Source organism: Coturnix japonica, chromosome 7 (genome assembly GCF_054131305.1).
Source record: "Coturnix japonica strain WE chromosome 7, WE-NBRP24, whole genome shotgun sequence".
Classification (NCBI taxonomy): Eukaryota; Metazoa; Chordata; class Aves; order Galliformes; family Phasianidae; genus Coturnix; species Coturnix japonica.
The window spans coordinates 17,197,725-17,217,062 of record NC_140669.1 but is presented as its reverse complement, the minus strand read 5'-3'; the positions used below and the strand labels follow the sequence as shown (position 1 = coordinate 17,217,062).

At 35.3% G+C, this 19,338-nt stretch overlaps 1 protein-coding gene across 15 annotated transcripts in view; it reads left to right on the top strand.

The window, feature by feature from the left end:
- Positions 1 to 19,338, top strand: part of UBR3 (ubiquitin protein ligase E3 component n-recognin 3) — an 85,319-nt gene that overhangs the window by 37,838 nt on the left and 28,143 nt on the right. For 5 of the 15 annotated variants that reach the window (XR_014947950.1, XM_085552481.1, XM_085552483.1 and 2 more), the window contains 11 exons: positions 729 to 870; positions 2,488 to 2,595; positions 3,143 to 3,316; positions 3,505 to 3,534; positions 4,660 to 5,120; positions 7,192 to 7,280; positions 12,155 to 12,304; positions 12,664 to 12,797; positions 15,739 to 15,849; positions 17,559 to 17,771; positions 18,514 to 18,650. Coding sequence is in view for 11 of the 15 variants with exons in the window: in XM_085552481.1 (XP_085408607.1) it covers positions 729 to 870; positions 2,488 to 2,595; positions 3,143 to 3,316; positions 3,505 to 3,534; positions 4,660 to 5,120; positions 7,192 to 7,280; positions 12,155 to 12,304; positions 12,664 to 12,797; positions 15,739 to 15,849; positions 17,559 to 17,771; positions 18,514 to 18,650 (1,749 nt within the window). In the remaining 4 variants the exon portion in view is untranslated. Of the gene's footprint in view, positions 1 to 728; positions 871 to 2,487; positions 2,596 to 3,142; positions 3,317 to 3,472; positions 3,535 to 4,659; positions 5,121 to 7,191; positions 7,281 to 12,154; positions 12,305 to 12,663; positions 12,798 to 15,738; positions 15,850 to 17,558; positions 17,772 to 18,513; positions 18,651 to 19,338 lie in introns of those variants that run through there. The other 10 variants (XR_014947951.1, XM_085552475.1, XR_014947952.1 and 7 more) reach the window with 9 other exon arrangements.

Here is a 19,338-nt window from a genome sequence, read left to right as displayed (position 1 = left end):
GTTCTGATTTAAATACAGGAAAAGCTACTCAGGGACACTCTTCTAAGTTCTAAGATGCGTGAAAACTTGATCCTTATTCTATCCCTTACGTGCTATCCAGTGAAGTTCTTATTCTTACAAATTTAACTTTACCTAACTTAATTTGGTTCTCTTTTATTTCATTACTTGAGAGTAAAAATGTAAAATGATCCTCTACCCCTTTGCTTATTGTCTTAAGTCAAAGGCTTATCATTAATGTTTACTATAAGCGAAAGGTATCAAGTTGAATTTAATGCTTAAGCTGTAGGTGGCTCTACCAGCACAATCACTTCTACAAAGTTAAAAATTCTGTCTAGTGTTTCCTATTGCTTCCTGTGATCCAGGTGTACAGATATGAATTTTCTGTTCGATGTCTGACTAACGTGGATTATGGCAAGATGAAAATTTATCCTTCTCTTTAGTGTAAGTCTTAGGAAGAAAAGGAAATTCTTAAATTCAGAGCAGTAATTAACAATTCATATGGCTTTACAAGTGTCATTTTGACCAGTAGTAATACAGAGAAAAATAGAACTGTGTGTTGTTTGTGAATATGTTCTGAATGTTGCTTGGAGAAATTAAACTGAGAAATGGTCATCAATTCTGATGTTGGTCTGAACATCTGTAGTTGTTGAACTACAGTGTAGTTGTTCATAACAGACAGTTGACTGGATCACTGTCATGTTTAACACAGATCTAACGTGTTTCAACAGTTTAAAGCAGAGTGGTAAATTCCCTGGGAACCCGTGGCCTCCTTACAAGAAGAGAACACCGCTACATCCGAGTTACAAAGGTCTCATAAAACTTTTACACTGTAAAACCTTGCACATTGTGTTGTTCACACTTCTTTACAAGGTACAGTCATAATTCTTAAGTCCAATATTTTACTTTCATTTTGTAGAAAGGAATGCTTAGAACCATAGTTTTGTTGGTGTTCTAGAATAATAAGTTTCAAATTTATATAATGCTTAGTTTGTTCTCATGATGAAATACTTTCAGTTAGAATTCTTTTTGCTTGCTGAGCAAGAAACATTAAATGACATCGAAATGACTGAGGTGGTTAAAATTTCCTTTTTACTGTATTAAATTCTTTTCATTAACTGGTTCTATGACTGCAGGCAGATTTCTTATTTCACATTTATTTTGTAGGTCTAGCATGACGATTATTTCATGAGTGACTAATTCATATTACATACTCCTAAGTTAGGTATCCAAAGTACGTGGGCAGTACTACTTTGAGGAATACACTCTTAATGATCAGAGTTGCTATTTGACTTTTTTCTTGTTGGTTTTAGAATACTGGTTTTTATGGTGTTCTTTTGGCTCCTGCTGAAGAGTTGGAAGGCATCAGCAACAGCCTTTAAAATGTTTGCAGCCTTGATGGCCTTCCATCCAAAGTGGCAAATCAGTCTCAAATCTGTAGTTAGTTCTAATGTCACTTTCTGGATATGTTCTGTCTCTGATAACATTATAGTACTTGTTTTTCAGGATTAATTTGTGCCTTTAAAATTTCTTTTGATAGTTAGCTGTCCTCTTTAAGGTAAATGCATTGTTTTTCAAAAGCATGTGCATCAGAAGATGAATCTTTGAGTCTTTCCTTGTTCTTGGAAAGTGCTCTCAGGGCAGTGTGCTGCAGATGCAGGTGAGGGACTATGGAAAAATGGTTTGATTGAGGCACATCAGTGGTTTTCCTGTTCCCCTTAAGCTCTTTCATTGTTTCACTGTTAAGCTTTTGAAAACAGAAAATCTGTTGAATACCACAGTAAGTGTGTGGCATAAACAAGCTTCTTATTTCTATTTCTTGTTTTACCCAATTTATTTCTGTAATGAAGTACCTTATACATTGACAGTATATTATTAGGATGAATGAAAATTGAAGAATTTATCTGAATTCATTCAATAGATTTCACCTTTATGATAGAAAAGCATTTTCTCTCAAAAGCTGGCAGATTAGTAGCTTCACTAAACAATAAAATTTGCTGTTATGAGTGCTGTTTCAAAAATCTATGTGGGAAAATAAAACATCAGGAGTGTGATAAGATTTCTAAAGTATTATAATGGAACAAAAAGAAACCCAACTACTGAAGTTGGAGCTTAGTGTCTACCAAAAATACGTTAGGGTTGCAAGTAATGTTCATATTTTTCTGCCTGTCTAATGTTTTCTGGTAATTAATACCTGTATCTCGTGACACGACTCTTTGAAAGCACAGTGATTTTTATTAAAAGTAAAGAAAATCACATAGGTAGCTCAAAGCCTTTTGTAGTCTAAGTAACCTGAAAGGTTGTGCTGAAAGAGTAGTACTTCGTGTTTGTTCATGTGAGACTTCAGCTTTCTTTCTTTACCTCCCAATGTAGGTTACAGATATGTCATGCTTTTGGCAATTTCTTTTTTTTTTTTTTTTTGTAGTTGAGATAGTAAGAATATGAAGGATAAAAGCCTGTTAAGATGTGGTTATCTGTTTTTCTGCCTAGATATTAATGGATCATCAAAATTTGTCAGAACACGTCCTTTGTATGGTTTTGTATTTGATTGAACTGGGGTTGGAAAATTCTCCAGAACGAGAATCAGATGAAGAGGTGGTAAGATATTTCATTTAAAAAACAAACTCATTGAAAAGTTTTCACTGAAAAAGGTATTGTCTGGTGATTCAACATAGAAAAGTTATACATCATTATCACTATTTTGTAAATTAGTACTGGTAGCTTGTTGGGAAAAGAAAGACTTGAACCTAAAACTTGGATTCCTAGATTTTCAAATGAAACCACGATCAACATTGTCATTAGCAGTCATATTTTTTTATACAGGAATTGACTTTTTTTTCATTTTTTATATTGAGCTGTGTAAAATTTGGGTTCTTTGTTGTGTTACTCTTAGATTTCACAGCTTATTAACCTGTTTCTTTTGCTTTGGTTAGATAGTAATGGTAACATGGTATATATTTGTTGTAGTCTTCAAGGTAGACATCAGTCATTACAATTAAAGTTATATCAGCTTTAGTACTTCTAGTACTTTCACCATAATGTTGATATCTTGTGGAGAGCTGAAAGTTTTTGCAGTACAGTGTAAGTTGTAATTATCTATGTAGCTTTTATGAGGAAACGTATACAGTTTTATTTTTTTCTTCAGGAATCTACAGGTGGACAAGAGCGTTGCCATGACAGTTGGTTTCCAGGTAGTAACTTGGTTTCTAACATGCGGCATTTCATTAACTATGTCCGAGTAAGAGTACCAGAAACTGCTCCGGAAGTGAAGAAAGAACCACCTGCAAGTACCAGTTCAGATGGTTTAGCTTCATCACAAGTAAGTGTATACAAATACTGTGCCTTTCCTGTTGGCTGATGGTTTTGTTTGGTTGGTTTTGGGGTGGGGGGAAGGGGAGATTTCTTACTATTTTTATAAATTTCTTAGGGTAATATTTTATATCAGATTTCAACTATCTCTTTCCAAATGTTACAGTTGATTAATCTTTTTTGTCCTCAATCTACCAGAGTTCAAGGCGGAAGAGCCTTCAGAGAGAGGTAGATCTGTGTGCAGTTTTTTCTCCTAAGCAATTAACTAGCAATATGGCTTTAATCATGCTCACCTTAACATTTAGTGACGTCTTCTAATTTTCCCCAATTTCCTTTTAATTTATATTGCTTTTTTCATATTCTTGATTTGTAATCTGAGGTTACGGTCTTGCAGCAAAAAACAGTCCTTAAATTTTTAATATATGTTTTGAGATTAAAACTTGATATCAAATGTAGAACATCTTTATTAGCTTATTGCTTGAGCTTTGTGTTTAGGACTGTGGTTTTTTTTTCTTTTTTTTTTTCTTTTTTTTTTTTGTCTTGCCAAGATACTACTAACATTTAATAATTTAGAGTAGTTTTAGCTTTCTCAAATTTAGGTTAGTTTAAACTTAATTTGAAAGTGCATTTGAAACCAAGTAGTTTTGGCAGTTCTTTTGTTTGTTTTTTCCTTCTTTTTTTTTTTTTTTTTTTCTTTTTTTCTTTTGGCGAGGGGGGGTGGGGGTGAACCAAAATGAATATTCAGGAAAAATTTTTGCTATGCATTTAGTATATGCAGTTTGTTTCCATGTTTCCTTAATTTGGGACTGACTGAGTGGGCTCATTCATTAGTATAACTGCACTTGTTGGTATTGGATAATGAGCTCTGCTTGCAAATGTGGATCTGTATCTTCTGGATCTCAGCTAATTCAAACAGGATGGACCCTGCCTGTAGGGATGTGTTGGGATCACCTGCTTGGGATTGAGCTACATTGTGTGACAGTGCTCAGTAGACTTGTTTTAAAGAAATTTAAAATAGCTCAAAGATATGAAAATGACAGATATTCCTGAAAGAGCAGAAAATGTTGCTTGGAGAACAGAATTCTAAGTTTAGCTAGAGCAAAGTTAGGTATGGACAAAATTTCTTTGTGTATTTGGCTTTTTATGTAGCTGCATGTATCAGGTTTGTATAAAAGTATGACATGCAGGGTTAATATTTTGGTGTACCAAACTTGAATTTACAGTTTGGAAGAGAGAATCTTAAATGTTTTGTAGATTTCCTCCTAATTGAAAATATTTCTATAGCTTTATAAATATGTTGTTTATCCTTTATTTCTGAAAATTAAACATTGCAATTTGTTTTATTTCCACAAGAACTCGGGGACGGCTCAAGTGTTCAGTTTGGTTGCAGAACGTAGAAAAAAATTTCAGGAGATCATCAATCGGAACACCAGTGAAGCAAATCAAGTGGTTCGGCCCAAAGCATCAATGAAATGGTCAGCACCTGGTGCAACTCCACAGCTAACCACAGCCATTCTAGAAGTTAAAGAAAGTATGCTATCCTTGCTGATTAAATTGCACCACAAACTCTCAGGAAAGCAAAACTCTTATTATCCTCCATGGTTGGATGATGTGGATGTTTTAATCCACCCAGAAATTCCAAGATACTCTCATGGTGATGGAATGACAGCAGTAGAAAGAATTTTATTGAAAGCTGCTGTACAGAGCAGACTGAATAAACGTATAATAGAAGAGATATGCAGAAAGGTGACGCCTCCTGTACCACCAAAAAAAATTAGTTCTGCAGAGAAGAAAACATTGGATAAAGAAGAAAGGTAACATTAATAACACCAAAACAGGGTGGCAGAAGGTGTGTTTTTAGCATGTGTTTTTTAGCATGTGTTTTGCATCTACTGATTGATCTGGTTCTCAGTAGTGCTAGATTTATTTACAGAAGGATGGGGATCAATGAGTCAAGTAACTTTCCTTACAGAAAAGGGTAAGGCTATTTCCTTCCTTCAGAAAACATAATGTTTGCAATGATATACTAATATGAATGAAATACATTGAAAATGAATGTTTTGTCATTCTTTGTTTCTGAGTGACTATCTTCCTGTTCTCAAATCCATAAAGGCTTTTGGGGAGCTGTGTTACAGTTATTGACATTGTGAACTAAAATGACTTGATCTCATAGGCTGCTATTGCTTTTACATGGCCAGGTTGTAGTTTTTACTTTTTCCTAAATTTTTTCAGTGAATCCAGTTTTCTACTAATGAAAATCAAGCAGACGTAGCATTCAGTGGTGATCCTCTTTTTGGGTACTTTGATGTATAATGACAATTTTGGCCTTGCTTATACAAGGAGTTGTCACCATAGAAACCAAAATACAGAACTAGAGGAGAACTTGAGCTGCTTGCAGTATTTTTTCAGTTGCAGTGTCATACCCCCATGGGCCATCATGGAAAATTACTGAGCTGTACTGAATCTGTCAGAGTTTGTTTATGTCTTCTTATTAAAGGCCTCTATTTACAGTCGCTCTGCTTTCAGCTGAGGCATATATTGAGAAATTCCCAGGGGGAAATAAATAAAAACAGGCTTAGTGAATGCCCTGATATGATCCTCAAAATAATGAATCTTAGGATTGTTGTAAATAGAAGTTATTTTGAGAAACGGTAGCTCTGCAGTGTGACAGATAAATGAGCAGAGACGCCTGGATTTTTAAGGTGCCTTTAGGAAAACAGGTTAGGAGCTTTGACATACAGGGCACCTTAGGGTAACAAGTTGCGTTAAATTTGCTGTTTTGAGCCTGTACGTATCTGTTCCTGCACTAGGCCAGTGAGTGTCAGGCAGTACTGTAGACTGAAGAGGATTCATATTAGATGCTGAGTGATGTTTGCAAATTCCTTATTGGTTATCCTAATCATCTCTAACTAGGTAGGGAAAAAAAAATTGTTGTTAATGCTAACAAACAGAGTTTGTAGTTCTGATTGATCTTCCCTACTTGCACTGGCTGGTGCTATGTACAGCACTCACCATGTGCTCCATCTGGTGAGCAGCTGTAGTGTGAATTTGGTTTGGTTTTTCTCCACTTGAATTCTCCAACTTCCATTATTTTGAACTCTAGTCAAACTGAAGGATTTCTTCCTGAGACTTACTGAAGAGGAAAATGCAGTAAATATGCATGGTACAGCGGGTAAAGGAATAGTGATGGATGTGAATGGATAATGAAAACAGACATTACTGAGCTCAGGAATTAGGAGATTATAGGGAAATAACTGAATCAGAAGTGATACTTTAAGAGTGAAGTGTTTCTGTAACAAGTGCTTTCAAACTGAAGTCAAGAGTAAAAGCTGTTGGTGGCTGGTATCTTGGGTGGAGGTTAGAGAAAGGATGCCAGTATGAAGAGTCTCAAATGGAGAAAGGTTATTCATAATCATTTCTCTTGTCATCAGGCCAGATATCAAAACTTACCCTATTTTTAAGTTGATTGGTTGTTCATGAGCATTTGGATTTTTGTGATGCCAGGCATTTCACTCTGTGACTTTGACTGCATATAGTAGAAAGATAACTTTTAAGAATAAGGTCCTGGGTGGTGGAAGTGTTTTCTTTCATTTTGCTTGTTTTTAGTGATAGCAAAGATCCTCTGGAAGTTTTTTAGGACAGAATTTAATGACTTCTTTTCAGAATGATGAGTTTTTGCCTTGTTTATTTATCAACAGAGTCTACTTTTAGAGCAATAAATTCTTTTTATTTCTATTTATTTATTTATTTATTTTAATTTGGAGATCTTGAAGTTTGAAAGATATTTGAAGTGGTAATTCTAATCTTCCTGACTTTTTTTTTTCCCCACTCTATTTGACACACTCTTCCATTTTTCCCCCTACTCTCCCTTTTTCTTTCATCCAGACGACAGAAGGCCAGGGAAAGGCAACAAAAATTGTTGGCTGAATTTGCCTCAAGGCAGAAAAGCTTCATGGAAACTGCCATGGATGTTGGTAAGTTTTTCTGTGATTAACTGCACTTAATTTTTTTTTTTTTGTTTAATTTTGATGTTAGTATTACTGTTACACAGTTTGAAACAAATAAAAAAACACAGACATATCCTACCACTGTATCTCCTTCTGCACTAAATTTTTCTTAAGCTACTTGAAGTCATGTCTTTGAGAAAAGATAATATTGAACACATAATTATGAAGGAATAGGATGAATAATCTTTTAAAGTATTTAAGAACAGCACATTACCTTTCATATGTATGCTGTTTTTTAAATTTAGTATGCAGTGGATGAAGTAATTAAATTAGTGTGACGTGTTCTGAAGTATTTCCTTTTTAATATAAAACTTTCCAAAACTAGTCTGTCTGTCACAATTTTTTAGTATGTAATTTGACTGCTACTGAGCATCACATTTTAATAAGGTAAAGGGGTTTGCATTTTGAATTTATGCATAGAATTGAGAAAAGCATTAAGTGAACATGCATTTTCTGTTACCTTCTGTTTATATTCCATGGCATCTGTACAGCTCTGTTGCCATTCAAGCTCACCTGGATATAATTAAGTGAAATTTAGGAAGAGTTGTGTTAATGAGCTAGCATGGAACAGAATCCACTGTGCTGTCTGTAGGTGTTTACAGGATAAATATGAAAAATAGGCAAGTACATTCTGAAATGTCTTACTAAGGGCAGCATGAAGAAATACTTGAGAATGTCCAGTGAGTCAAAAATGTGTTATTGGAGGCATCATTGATCACCTTGTTTGCTGGTATAGCTGCTTTTACATTTCTGTTTTGGGAATGTTTGTCTTGCTGCGAAGCTGTGGTTTGCCTATTATCACGTGGAACTTAATGCAAGAGATTTTGTAAACTGTGCTGTCCTTCAGGCCGAGCTCGCTAAGAACAAAACTAAATCCCTGTGCCTCAGGCTAATGGTAGCCTTTAAAAAATGCAGTGATATTTGTAGCAATCTGTGTAAGTTTCATAAATATGAAATACAGTGATTCAAACCCGTGAAATTGTTTAATCAACTGTAACTTTGTGAAAAATCTGTATACTGGTCTATTTCTGAGGTGGCTGATGTGATTTTGCATTTCTTTCCTGTGATGTTGAGTCTCAGCAGGACCTCATTTTGTCCTTCAAGCTAATGCTCCTTAGCTACTTTATAAAAAGAAGTGCAGAGTTTTAATGCAAGGTGACATATATTTCCTAACACTCAATCTTCTGAACCCAGATAGAAAAATAAATTAAGTACTGATCTCTAGAGAATAGATGTGCTGGGTCAGTACAGATGATATTAGCATGCTAATGGTTGCTTTGATGCCCTGAGGGCCATTTTGACGCACAGCGTATACAGCAGGAAATATGTTGACTGAAGTCAGAGGTTGTAAATTTTACATATCGTCTTCAGACACTTTTACACAACCCTTTGGGTTTTGGGATTTGGCTGGGTAGGGGAAAAGAGGGGAAGTGAACTAGGGAGAGTGCAAAATGGAGGGGGGTACAGGGGGCGAAATCAGGCAGCACTGTGTTCTGTGATGAAACTGAGGTTGTAGGAGGCTGATGGGTACTGGCTAGGAGGTGGCTAATGCTGAGATTTTGTAACTTTGGGTCTATTGCTCCTATTGGTACAGAAACTAAACCAAGAACTAAAGAACTTCATTTAAAACATTAGAGTGCTTGGCACCACCCTGGGTTTCTGTCACAGGTTAAATATTTTTGTCCTTCAGTGATTTTTATCTTTTTTTGTATTTCTCTTGATTTTTGTATTAATTTACAGAGACAAAGAAAAGTTCTGAAACTCTAAAGCTGTGGGATTTGTTATGACATAGGATGAACCTTGGGAGAACAGGGTGAATGGATATCAGTGCCACATGTCATTATCATGCATTTCCCATTTGATTCCCCTCATGTGCATTGCCGTCATTAGAACATGTGTGGGCGCAATGAATTGGATTAAAACTCTGTCTCTTCAGAGGTTTAAGCTATGAGCATCCTTGGTTGCTTTCCAAAGCGTGATTAACATAAAATACACTTGCTGTCTCACATGGCTGCTGCCCAGCTGGCAGGCTCAGGTCTTGCCCTGGAGGTGTGCTGGCCCTTCTCTCTCTCCCATCATGGATATCTGCCTCCTGAATCTTCAGAGGGGTGCTGAGCTGTCCTGGTTTGGCTGCTAGCAGCTTATGCTCAGAGGAAAACTGCAAGCTTCTGCAAAAATGGTTTGAAAGATGGTGGGGTAATACCCCCAAACGTGTGGCTTTGCAAATAGCCGTTAGAGTATTCCTTCAGTGCTTAGTAAGGTGGCGTTGTTCTGGGACGTAACATACAAGTGCTGTATTAGTGGGAATACCTTCTCAGTGTTTGGGGGAAAAAATGGTGAGGGTTTGAGCTTCAGTGGAAGCAAAAGGAGGAGGTATAGATTATTCTTCACCTCTTAGTGGCACCTGGTACAATCAAGGTAGTAATGGTGGTACTAGTTTTGTTTCAAAGCTAAACTAGAAGGAATTTAGTCATATTGCATTCAGAGTTCAAATATAAATATACAAGGGCACTTAATAGAGTAATTGTTTTATTAAGCAGTCTAGAATTGCATTCTAGGAGATGGGAGATTTTAAAATTAGATTTATTGTTTTTGTTTCTGTGTTTTCTATATCTAATGGACAAAATAGCACTGCACTTTTGCTTTCGTTCATTATCTATGGAGGAAGCTGCTTGATCAGGAAGTCCTCCAGACCTCCATGGTGCTAGAAATGTAGTTTCCATGGAATTCTGTTGTTTGCTGGAGTGGTCTGAGCAGCTGGAAGGAAACCTGCATTTGGACACTGAGTTGTGAAATTTAATTGACCTGATTTTTATGTGCCTGTTGCATGTAGGAAATAGAAGTGTAGATCACACACACTGAATTGGTTTTAAATCTTTTATGTTTGATGGTCTGTATTTCTTTTCTTCAGGTTTAAAATGATGAATGGAACTTAGGAATGAATGGGTTGTTATCAGTAAAAAGTCAGCTTGTTTTAAGGACTTATGAATTGTTCAAAATCAGATTGCAGGAAAAGAATACAGTGTGGCACTTAGTAAAATATTGAATGCATCCTTATTATATGTTTCATTTATGACGTTTTAGGAAAAGATAAAAAATAAAAGGCAGCATTTCTAGGGTCATTTTCATGTAACAAGTTTGCTTTACACAATCATGAGGTAATGTTAAATGTGAAAAATAGCTTTGTTTCCTTTCTCCTGTGTTTCAGTTGCTGATAGCTTTTCTGGTTGTTTGGACTTGAGCAACAAAAAAGGCTTCAGTTGATGTTCTGCTTTTTTGTTCAGTGTCATTTGACTGCCACTAGATGGTGATAGATGTGTGTACAATGTTAACAGCTGTAGGTCAGGGAAGATTGCAGTTCATTTTCATTTATATGGTCTGAGAAATCCAAACATGCTAAAACAGTGTAATTTTGTTGCTGCCCTGTGAATGAGAACGTTGGAGTCTTTCATAGCAAAAAAGAAAAAAAAGAAAAAGATGCTGGCCTTTTCTGCAGTGGGTTTTCAGAAGAGAGCATTCCTAAAAGCTGTTCTGCATGAGAACTGTTGACAGACTGAAGGTTTCTGAGTTTTTTGTCCAGCACCTTGGCCTGTTTAGGGAGATGGAGCACATGGCTGAAGGTTAGCAGGAAGTGTTCTTCTTTGGGATGCTTACTGGGCAAGAACAGAAGGCATGTAGCCTCATATTCTAGATCGGGAGTCTTGATAGCATGTATTCCTGAGCAGTTGGGAGAGAATCATTTACTCCTAACGTGCTTTTCTTCCTAACAAAAAAATAATGCTTAGTGTTCTTTCTGGATGTTTTCAGTGAAATCCAACTTGAGCAGATTTGAGCACATTCTATTTATATGCAGTCTGCAGAAATGACGTTTGTGCTTTTCTCTGGCAATGCATGACATTTCACTCTAACTAAGCTTAAGAAATTAGGAACGTGTGAGAACTGTTACGTAAAGAACTTTCATTGGGTATTCAAATAAAAGCTTCCTCCACTTAACGTTTGCTGCATAATCTGATGGGATGCAGTGAGAACTGTGGTAAAATGACCCTGCTTTGACTGGGACAGTTGAACTAGAGGACCCCGAGAGGTCTGTGCCAAACTTGGCCCTTCTGTGATATTAAACCAGCTATACAAATGTCATAAAATTCCTTGCGTTTTGATTAACACTGCCCCATCATCCATCACCATTGCTTGTCATGTGTGCTAAGTTCCATCACTTGGGATTGCTTCAGTGCTCTGAGGCTGATCTTTAGCCTTGTATTTTTGTCCATGCCCCTAGGAGAAATTACAATGTAGATCACTGAAAAAACACGTGAGTTTTAGATAGCAAATCTTAAATTATCCAATATCTGATATAGCATAACAACATATTGCTTTGTTAATGCATCCCAAATTTTTTGAAGACTGTCCAGGTTTCTTTTAAAAAGATAATTTTATTGTGTTTTACTCTGACAATAATTAGAAGGAAATAGTTACAAGGATCTCCAGCTTCAGCAGAAATTCTGTATTTACTTTCCCTTCATCTCAATGTATTCAGAGTTTTTGGGTTATTATCTAATTGAATAGAAGTTGCATCTAAGCTTTATAGATGTTTTTAAAAGATGCAGTTTAATACAGAAGTTGAACTATGTATTTAATTTCACTGGAAATAGTTTTGAATATGGGAAAATGTATACTTGGCTCTGTGTAGGTCTTTTTCTACTTGAAAGAATGAGGTTTGTTTCAAGTAGCCTTCAATATTTTTGTTCTAGATTTAACTAAGGTAATCATTTTGGTATGTTCTTCACTACATCAGTGTAAGTGCAATTGGATATTTTTCCCTTGGTTTTCTTATCTCTTTATAGAATCGCCAGATGCTGACATTGCCATGGAGATAGCTACATCAGAACAGCATGTTTCTGAGGCAATATATGACTGTGTTATTTGTGGACAAAGTGGGCCTTCTACTGAAGACAGACCTACAGGGCTAGTTGTGCTATTGCAAGCATCTTCAGGTATGAGCATTTGACTTATTAGATAAGCAGTGTTTCTACAGATTTTGTTATGAATGCATAAGTATCGTTGAGTATCATGACATGTGGAAAGGCAATTATTTTTGGAAGAGTTGAACAGTTTTAATTCCTTTGTAATTTCTACAAACCCAGCAGTATATATAGAAAATAAGTTGTAGAAGAAAGAGAAAATAGCCATGTGTATATACACAATTCTGGTGCGAGAGCACTGCTTTCAATACTTAGTTTTTTAGTAATTTTTTTACTGTCTTATTTTGACAGAACACATTGTAGCTGTAAGCTGGAATATTCCTGCTCGTTTCCTCATGTATTGTTTTTCATTGTTTCTATTCTGCATACAGTGTTGGGTCAATGCCGCAATAGCACTGAGCCAAAGAAACTGCCAACTACTGAGGAGGAGCAGATATACCCTTGGGATACCTGTGCAGCACTGCATGATGTGAGGCTTACAACTTTACAGCGATACTTTAAAGATGTAAGTATTTCATTTGACTGAAACTACCAATTAAGAAATGAGTTGTGTGAAAGGTTAAAATACAGGAGTTTTCCTTGTAGCTTCGTTTATACACCTAGTGAACACTTCTTAGCAATAGTTCTTGTTTACATTTGAGAGGGTCCTTTTTTTCATGATGCCTAGTTTTCCCGTAGCTATGTTTTTGGCATGGGTAACTACCATATCTACAAATGTGTATTTATTAAATATCCCTGCAGTTACTGTCTAGAAAAGAATATTTTACATTTTAGTGTGACCACATAATTGAGATGTGTTTTTGCTGTCTTAAGTAATCTTTTCAAAACACCAGCTTTGTTGTGGCCATTCTGTGAACCCAGTTGATAATAAATAGTTCAGCAGGTGAGAGAAAATGGAAAGAGCTGTTTTGACTTTCTGAACCACCATAGAGAAAGTGAAGATGCGTGAATGGAAAGGAGGGGCCATCAGAAGAAAGTCCTGTTCTTCTGTATCCTGAATGTTGCACAAAATTACTGAAGTTCAGATATGCATTCATTGATACGTTATTGTCTGTTTTAAAGTCTATCAGCTGTTTCAAAGAGAGTTCTGCTTTGCTTCATGGAGCTAAAAGCCATACATTACAGTTTCTCATATTTAATTTTGGGAGCCAATTCTTGTTACTTAACTGGACTTGTTCACTGTTAGACCTTTGTGGAAGTGCTGACTATTTCTTTCCTTGCTACTGTATAAAACGGCTGCATAAGACAATATAGTTCTTTTCTGAGGTATCATTCTGGAGGGGAGGAGATGTATCCTATGATGTGCTAGCTCTTGGGCACGTCAAACCAAATAACCAGCATTTTGAAGCTTAGATACTGGCTTTAAAGAGGAAAAAAAACCTGCATTTTTTTAGGTGTGTTAGCTAGCTTTCTCATAGTCTGTGATCCACACATAAATGAAACATGACAATTTTTTCTTTTCATGTTGGTAGCATTAGTGTTCTTATAAGTTTGTCCTTCAGTTAATCATGGATATTTCCCTTGAAAGAAAGATGTGAAGTAGCACACTTTGTATAATATCTCCGTTTTTCATGCTGAGAAAGATTGTCAAGCTTCTCTGTGTCAGTAGTGCACACCTGTTTATTTCCCATTGTTAATGTAAATTACTTCCTACTGAAGTAATCATAATTATTGACTTAATACTATAGCCTTATTTTTAAATTTGCCTACTGCAAAGGGAAGACATTCCAGGCAAACTGTTATGCAGAAGTTTTATTTCACTGAAGTGTGTTTTTCTCACTTCTGTGCAGTAATGTTACCAACAGACTAGTCTAAAACACGCTCTAATGCAGGGAGCACATGTATCCTGCTTTCAAAAACTTCAGTCATTTAAATTATTTGAATTAAGCTATTTCTAATTTCGAGTTTCTAGGTCAGTACAGTGCTAAAATATGCCTCTGTGTGAAAGAACTAATCCTTAAATTACTTTTGGCATAAAAATGGAAACATCTGATAGTGTCTTGAGTGGCTTGTTCAGCTGAGCTAAGTGCTAAAAGTCCTTTGTTTATCAACTGTGTCCTTCCCAGTGAGTGTCTTTCCTCTATCAACAGACTTCAGGAGGCAAGAACATTTTGGTCAGATAGGAACAATTTTAGTTATGAAATATGTTATAGTTTATTCTATGTACAAAGGGAAAGAATAGAAAAAGGCTGTATTTTATATACAGACTAGGTAATTTCATTAAGGGTCAGGCAATCCAGGTTTCACTAATGCTGAAGTATCTGCTGTTTCCTAGTAGGTATGAATCTTAGAAATGGGAAAAGGCACAGTAGACTTTAAGTTTTTAAATGTGTCCTTAAATAAACAAATGCCACCAAGCAGCCTCATTAATTCCATGTGATAATGCTTGCCCTGCTTGCAGCATGTGACCCGTGGGGCTTTATCTGGATATGTCTGATGGCCATGCCTTGCTCATAGTACTGTCTGCCTACTGGGTGACACTAGGAGCTCATATACTGGAAAAATGATGCTAGCAGATGGCAGGACATCCTTAGAAAACACGTTGGTTATTTGTTGTATGTGGTTTTCTATTATGTATTAAAGATCATTTTAGGGTGAGCCTGTGCTTAGAATTGTTTTGCAATACCAGTAGCTGTAAATCTTTTTCTGTTGTTTAAATGTGTAATTAGAATGTGAATTTCAGTCTGTCTATGAAAGTACTTATTGGGGAATCAGAGATTATAGATACAGTCAACCTAATTATTGACTATAATTAAAGTCAGCAAGCATATCTTCAAGAATTCCTTATTCTAAGCTTACCAGTGGTGACTGTTTTTTCAGTTCATTACTTTTTTTAGAGCTACCAATTGTTTAACTGTTTAAGTTCTAGATGTGGGCTGTTAAGTGCAATATTTGAGTAAGGTCCATGTTTTCAAAACATTCATAGTATAAAAATTAATTCACTGAACCGAGTAATCATGATGTATTATTGACAGTGTTACTCAGTAACTTTTTTTTTTTTAAAAAAAAAAGACTGAATTTTAATAACAGGTTGGTGTTTAATTATATAACTGATTTAGTTATTATAGATATAATATAAAAAAAACTAAATAAAATGCTAGGGAAAGTTAAGCTTGTATTATTGGACTAGATGATATAAGTGTAGGGCTGTTCTCATACTGCAAGAATTTTTTTGTAGAGGTCATTGTCTTAAGTGATAAGAACTACAGACATTTAACTGAAGTGATGATCTCTGTTGGAAAGAATAACGTAATGGCAGATATGTAAGTTACTAGTATAAGTCAATACCTTACCAAAATATGAATTATTTCCATAATATGTATCTTTTTTATATAGGTTTTTATTTGCATGCTATTTTTTTTTTAATCATAAAATATGCTGTGTTCAATGCCTTTTATAGCCTTTATATCTGTTTATTTCATTTATTTATTTATTTATTCATTTAGAGTTCCTGCCTGCAAGCAGTGTCGATAGGCTGGGAGGGAGGTGTTTATGTACAAACCTGTGGTCACACTTTACACATTGATTGTCATAAATCTTACATGGAGTCTTTACGGGTAAGTAAAACTGCAGATTGTCTTTTTCACTTGGATCTGTACAGTTCTCAATACATTCAGTTGGATTTATGCTGTCCAATTCAGAGAAAAACAATGTGGTACTTATGTTTTGCATCAATGGACAAATTGTTTTTATTACCATACCAAACCATAGATTCCTTATTACACCTTGAAGTTACTAACAGAAGTACTTTATTTTATAACTTATTTAGATATAACAGGAAAAAAATGTTTGATGAAAGTAATGTTGTCATTAAAAAGTGAAATCCTTCTTGTTTCTTTTTTTCTGGCATGCATGTTCACTTAGTGCAGTCCTCACGTTTTCTCTCGTTTCTGTTGAATTGAATTTTATTTTGCTGTTTCATGTGTAGTAGAAATTACCCAGGAATTCTAGAAAAAAGGTATATTTCAAAAGCATGGATTTAGTTAATGTCAAAACTGAATTTTTGTATCAGAAGTTAGATTTTTACCTCACATTACACGTATCATTTATATGCATGCAGTTTGGAGAAATGAGTTTAAGCATCTTAACTCTTAGAATTTTTTTTTCTCTCATTGAATGCCATTAGGAAATTACCCCTATTTGTATGGCATTAAATATTTTGTTAGTCAGACCTCAGAAGCTGTTGTTTGGAACAGGCATCCATATTTTTATATGGTCTGAGAAAATGGGATGGTTTTTCTATTAATGTTACTGGCCTCTTTGTGGCCCAGTTGTAGATCTTAGTGGCACTCTAGAATGTTACTAAAAGCAGAGCAGTGGTAGGACATCATCAGTTTAAGCAATTATTTATTTCTTTATTATCTAGTGCAATAAAATAAAGACAAAATTATGTTTTTTGTTTTCTTTTTTTTCAATGTGGAACTGTTTTTTTATTGAAATTAATTATTGTGGTAAGTCCTTAGTTTTATTTTGTCCATAGCTTTTCTCAAAATAGAAAGAAACAAGAGTTTATGACAATGTTCTGTAGTTAACAATCAGCATTGGTCATCATGTGAAATTCAACTTTTGAGGAGCTGGAGCCTGAGCCACCTTTGGATTCAATGAATTGTTCTTTTCCTTTTAACTGTAAAGATATGTCTGGGGTAATTGTGTCCTCGAGGTAATTAAGTAAAATTTGAACTTTCACTGTAGAATCTCACCTCACAGAATTTTAGAAAAATAACATTTTTCATTATATAGATACTGAATTTCCTTTCCTGCTAGCTTCTTACCTCAACACCAAATAAAATTTTACTGCATCTCTTTCTATTGTTCAAGATTTATAGATTAGTTAAGTGAACTTTTGCCTTAGTCTCTATCACTGCTAACTGGATTAGAGCGTAATAATTTTGACGATTTGTAGCATTCCTAGTACCAAATAATTTGTAGACTTCATGTTTATGTGGATAAGTACAATTGGAAATCAACATCCAGAAAAGTATATGTAAGTTTACCAGAATGCCTTGGCATTGGGGCCAATTGATTGATATTTAAGTTATAGTTGGACTTGATTTTCCTGTTCACTTCTGCTTTTTTTTTTGTCATGCTGCTCTCCAGTGACTACCAAGTTTCTTGGTCTGCATCTACTCAAACATATTTAAGTACTTGATGGAGGGAGAATTATTCTTTCTTTGCAGTTTTTGGTTCAAGTCCGTGTTAATACTGCCAGAGCTATGAAGTCTTGTCTTGAGCAAATTTCAGCTACATCTTCTTTATTTTCTTTTAGAATGACCAAGTCCTCCAGGGTTTCTCAGTCGACAAAGGAGAATTTACTTGTCCTCTCTGTAGGCAGTTTGCTAACAGCGTTCTTCCTTGTTATCCTGGAAACAATGTGGAAAGAAGCCTTTGGCAGAGTCATAGTAACAAGTGCATGCAAGAGCTTGTACAGGAAGTGGAAGATCTTCAAGAACAGCTGGGAACTTTCCCAGTAAGCATCAGTGTAAGGCAGAAAGATCCTTGTTAATTTGCCTCTATGTATCAGTTTTTACCTTAGATTGTGTTTGTGACCTTTTAGAAATGCAGCAACGTGAGAAGCTTCATTTTCTATTGACATGGAAGATAACATTATTTCACTGTTTAATCAAAGTTTTTCAAACACTTGCAGCATTTATTGGATTGCCTGCTAGAATAAGCCATAAAAGAAAAGCAAAAATGTGATTTTTAATTTTTTTATGGATTACATTTTCACTTATCTCTATAGTAATATACATGGAACTGGGTCATATAATATTAAATTCATTTATCATTTCTTTACAATATAAAAATATCAATATCCTTCTGACTGGAAGCTGTTAAGGGTGTCTGTTAAGAACAATTTAAGATATGGATTAATTGTTGTACTTGGAATGTAGTTTACCAGATGTTTGCATATTATAAAGCTTCATAGGCTTTTTTTTTTCTTTTAGTCATACAGTCTTGATGGAGACGTGTTACTTTCCCTGTGCAATGCAAATTCTGTTAGAAATAATGCAAGCTGAAGAATCTCACTGCTTGCACTGTTCTCAGAGAGTCAAAGAAACCCAAAAACCTGTAATGTTCTGTGAGACAGAATATTGTCTTTTAATTCCTGTTATTTCGTAACTGGGAGTGTATTCGTATAAGCATGAAAGTCCTAAACTTCATGATCAGCTGTTGGACTTCTTTGGGTAAAACTAAGTAAACTTTTGTGTCCTTGTTCATAGTCTGAAACAAACCTCAGTAAAGAAATGGAATCTGTAATGAAAGACATAAAAAGTACCACACAGAAGAAGTACACAGATTACAGCAAGAGTCCTGGATCCCCTGACAATGACTTTCTGTTCATGTATTCAGTAGCCCGGTGAGTATGGTTTTGGTTTTTCTTTATTTTGTGTTCATCACTATTGGTGTCACCAAACAAGTTTTCTTCTTGCGTGTAAGTAAATTTTAACAAGTATAGCACTCTCTCCTCAAAGCACACTGTGAACACTTAGTAGATCAAGATTTTGTTTTCTGATTTTCATATGCAGACATGCAAAGTGGAATGATGCATCTCTGTTTGTTTTTAGTAAATGCAGAAGAGGCACAGAACATGGAGAGCATCTTGTCTGCTGCTCATCTCATTTGGTTTTTTTATTGAGGATTTGCTCCTGTTTTTTGTTGAATTTATTTTCTTCCTTCCTTTCTAAACTATTAAATCTTCTTTGCTGTTATTCAGAGATTATTTCTGTATCACTGCTGTATTGATGCTTTTTAAATCATGAGGTGATTTTAATCTCTCCATCAGACATTAGTTTTCTTTACTTAATTGGGGATTGCAGAAGAAACCTTTCCTACATCAGCAGTTGGAGTTCTTTTCATGTGATTAACATTTTTTTTCTAGAAAGTTTGAAAACTACCAGTGTTTTTCAGGGCTATGTGATTCCACACACATTGCTGTCAGTATCACAGCCAGGAGAGCCAAGAGGTGGAAATGGTTCCCACTCTGGCTGTGCTGTTAATGTTAAGATGTGCTGAATAGTTAATCATTTTGGACTTATTATAATAGA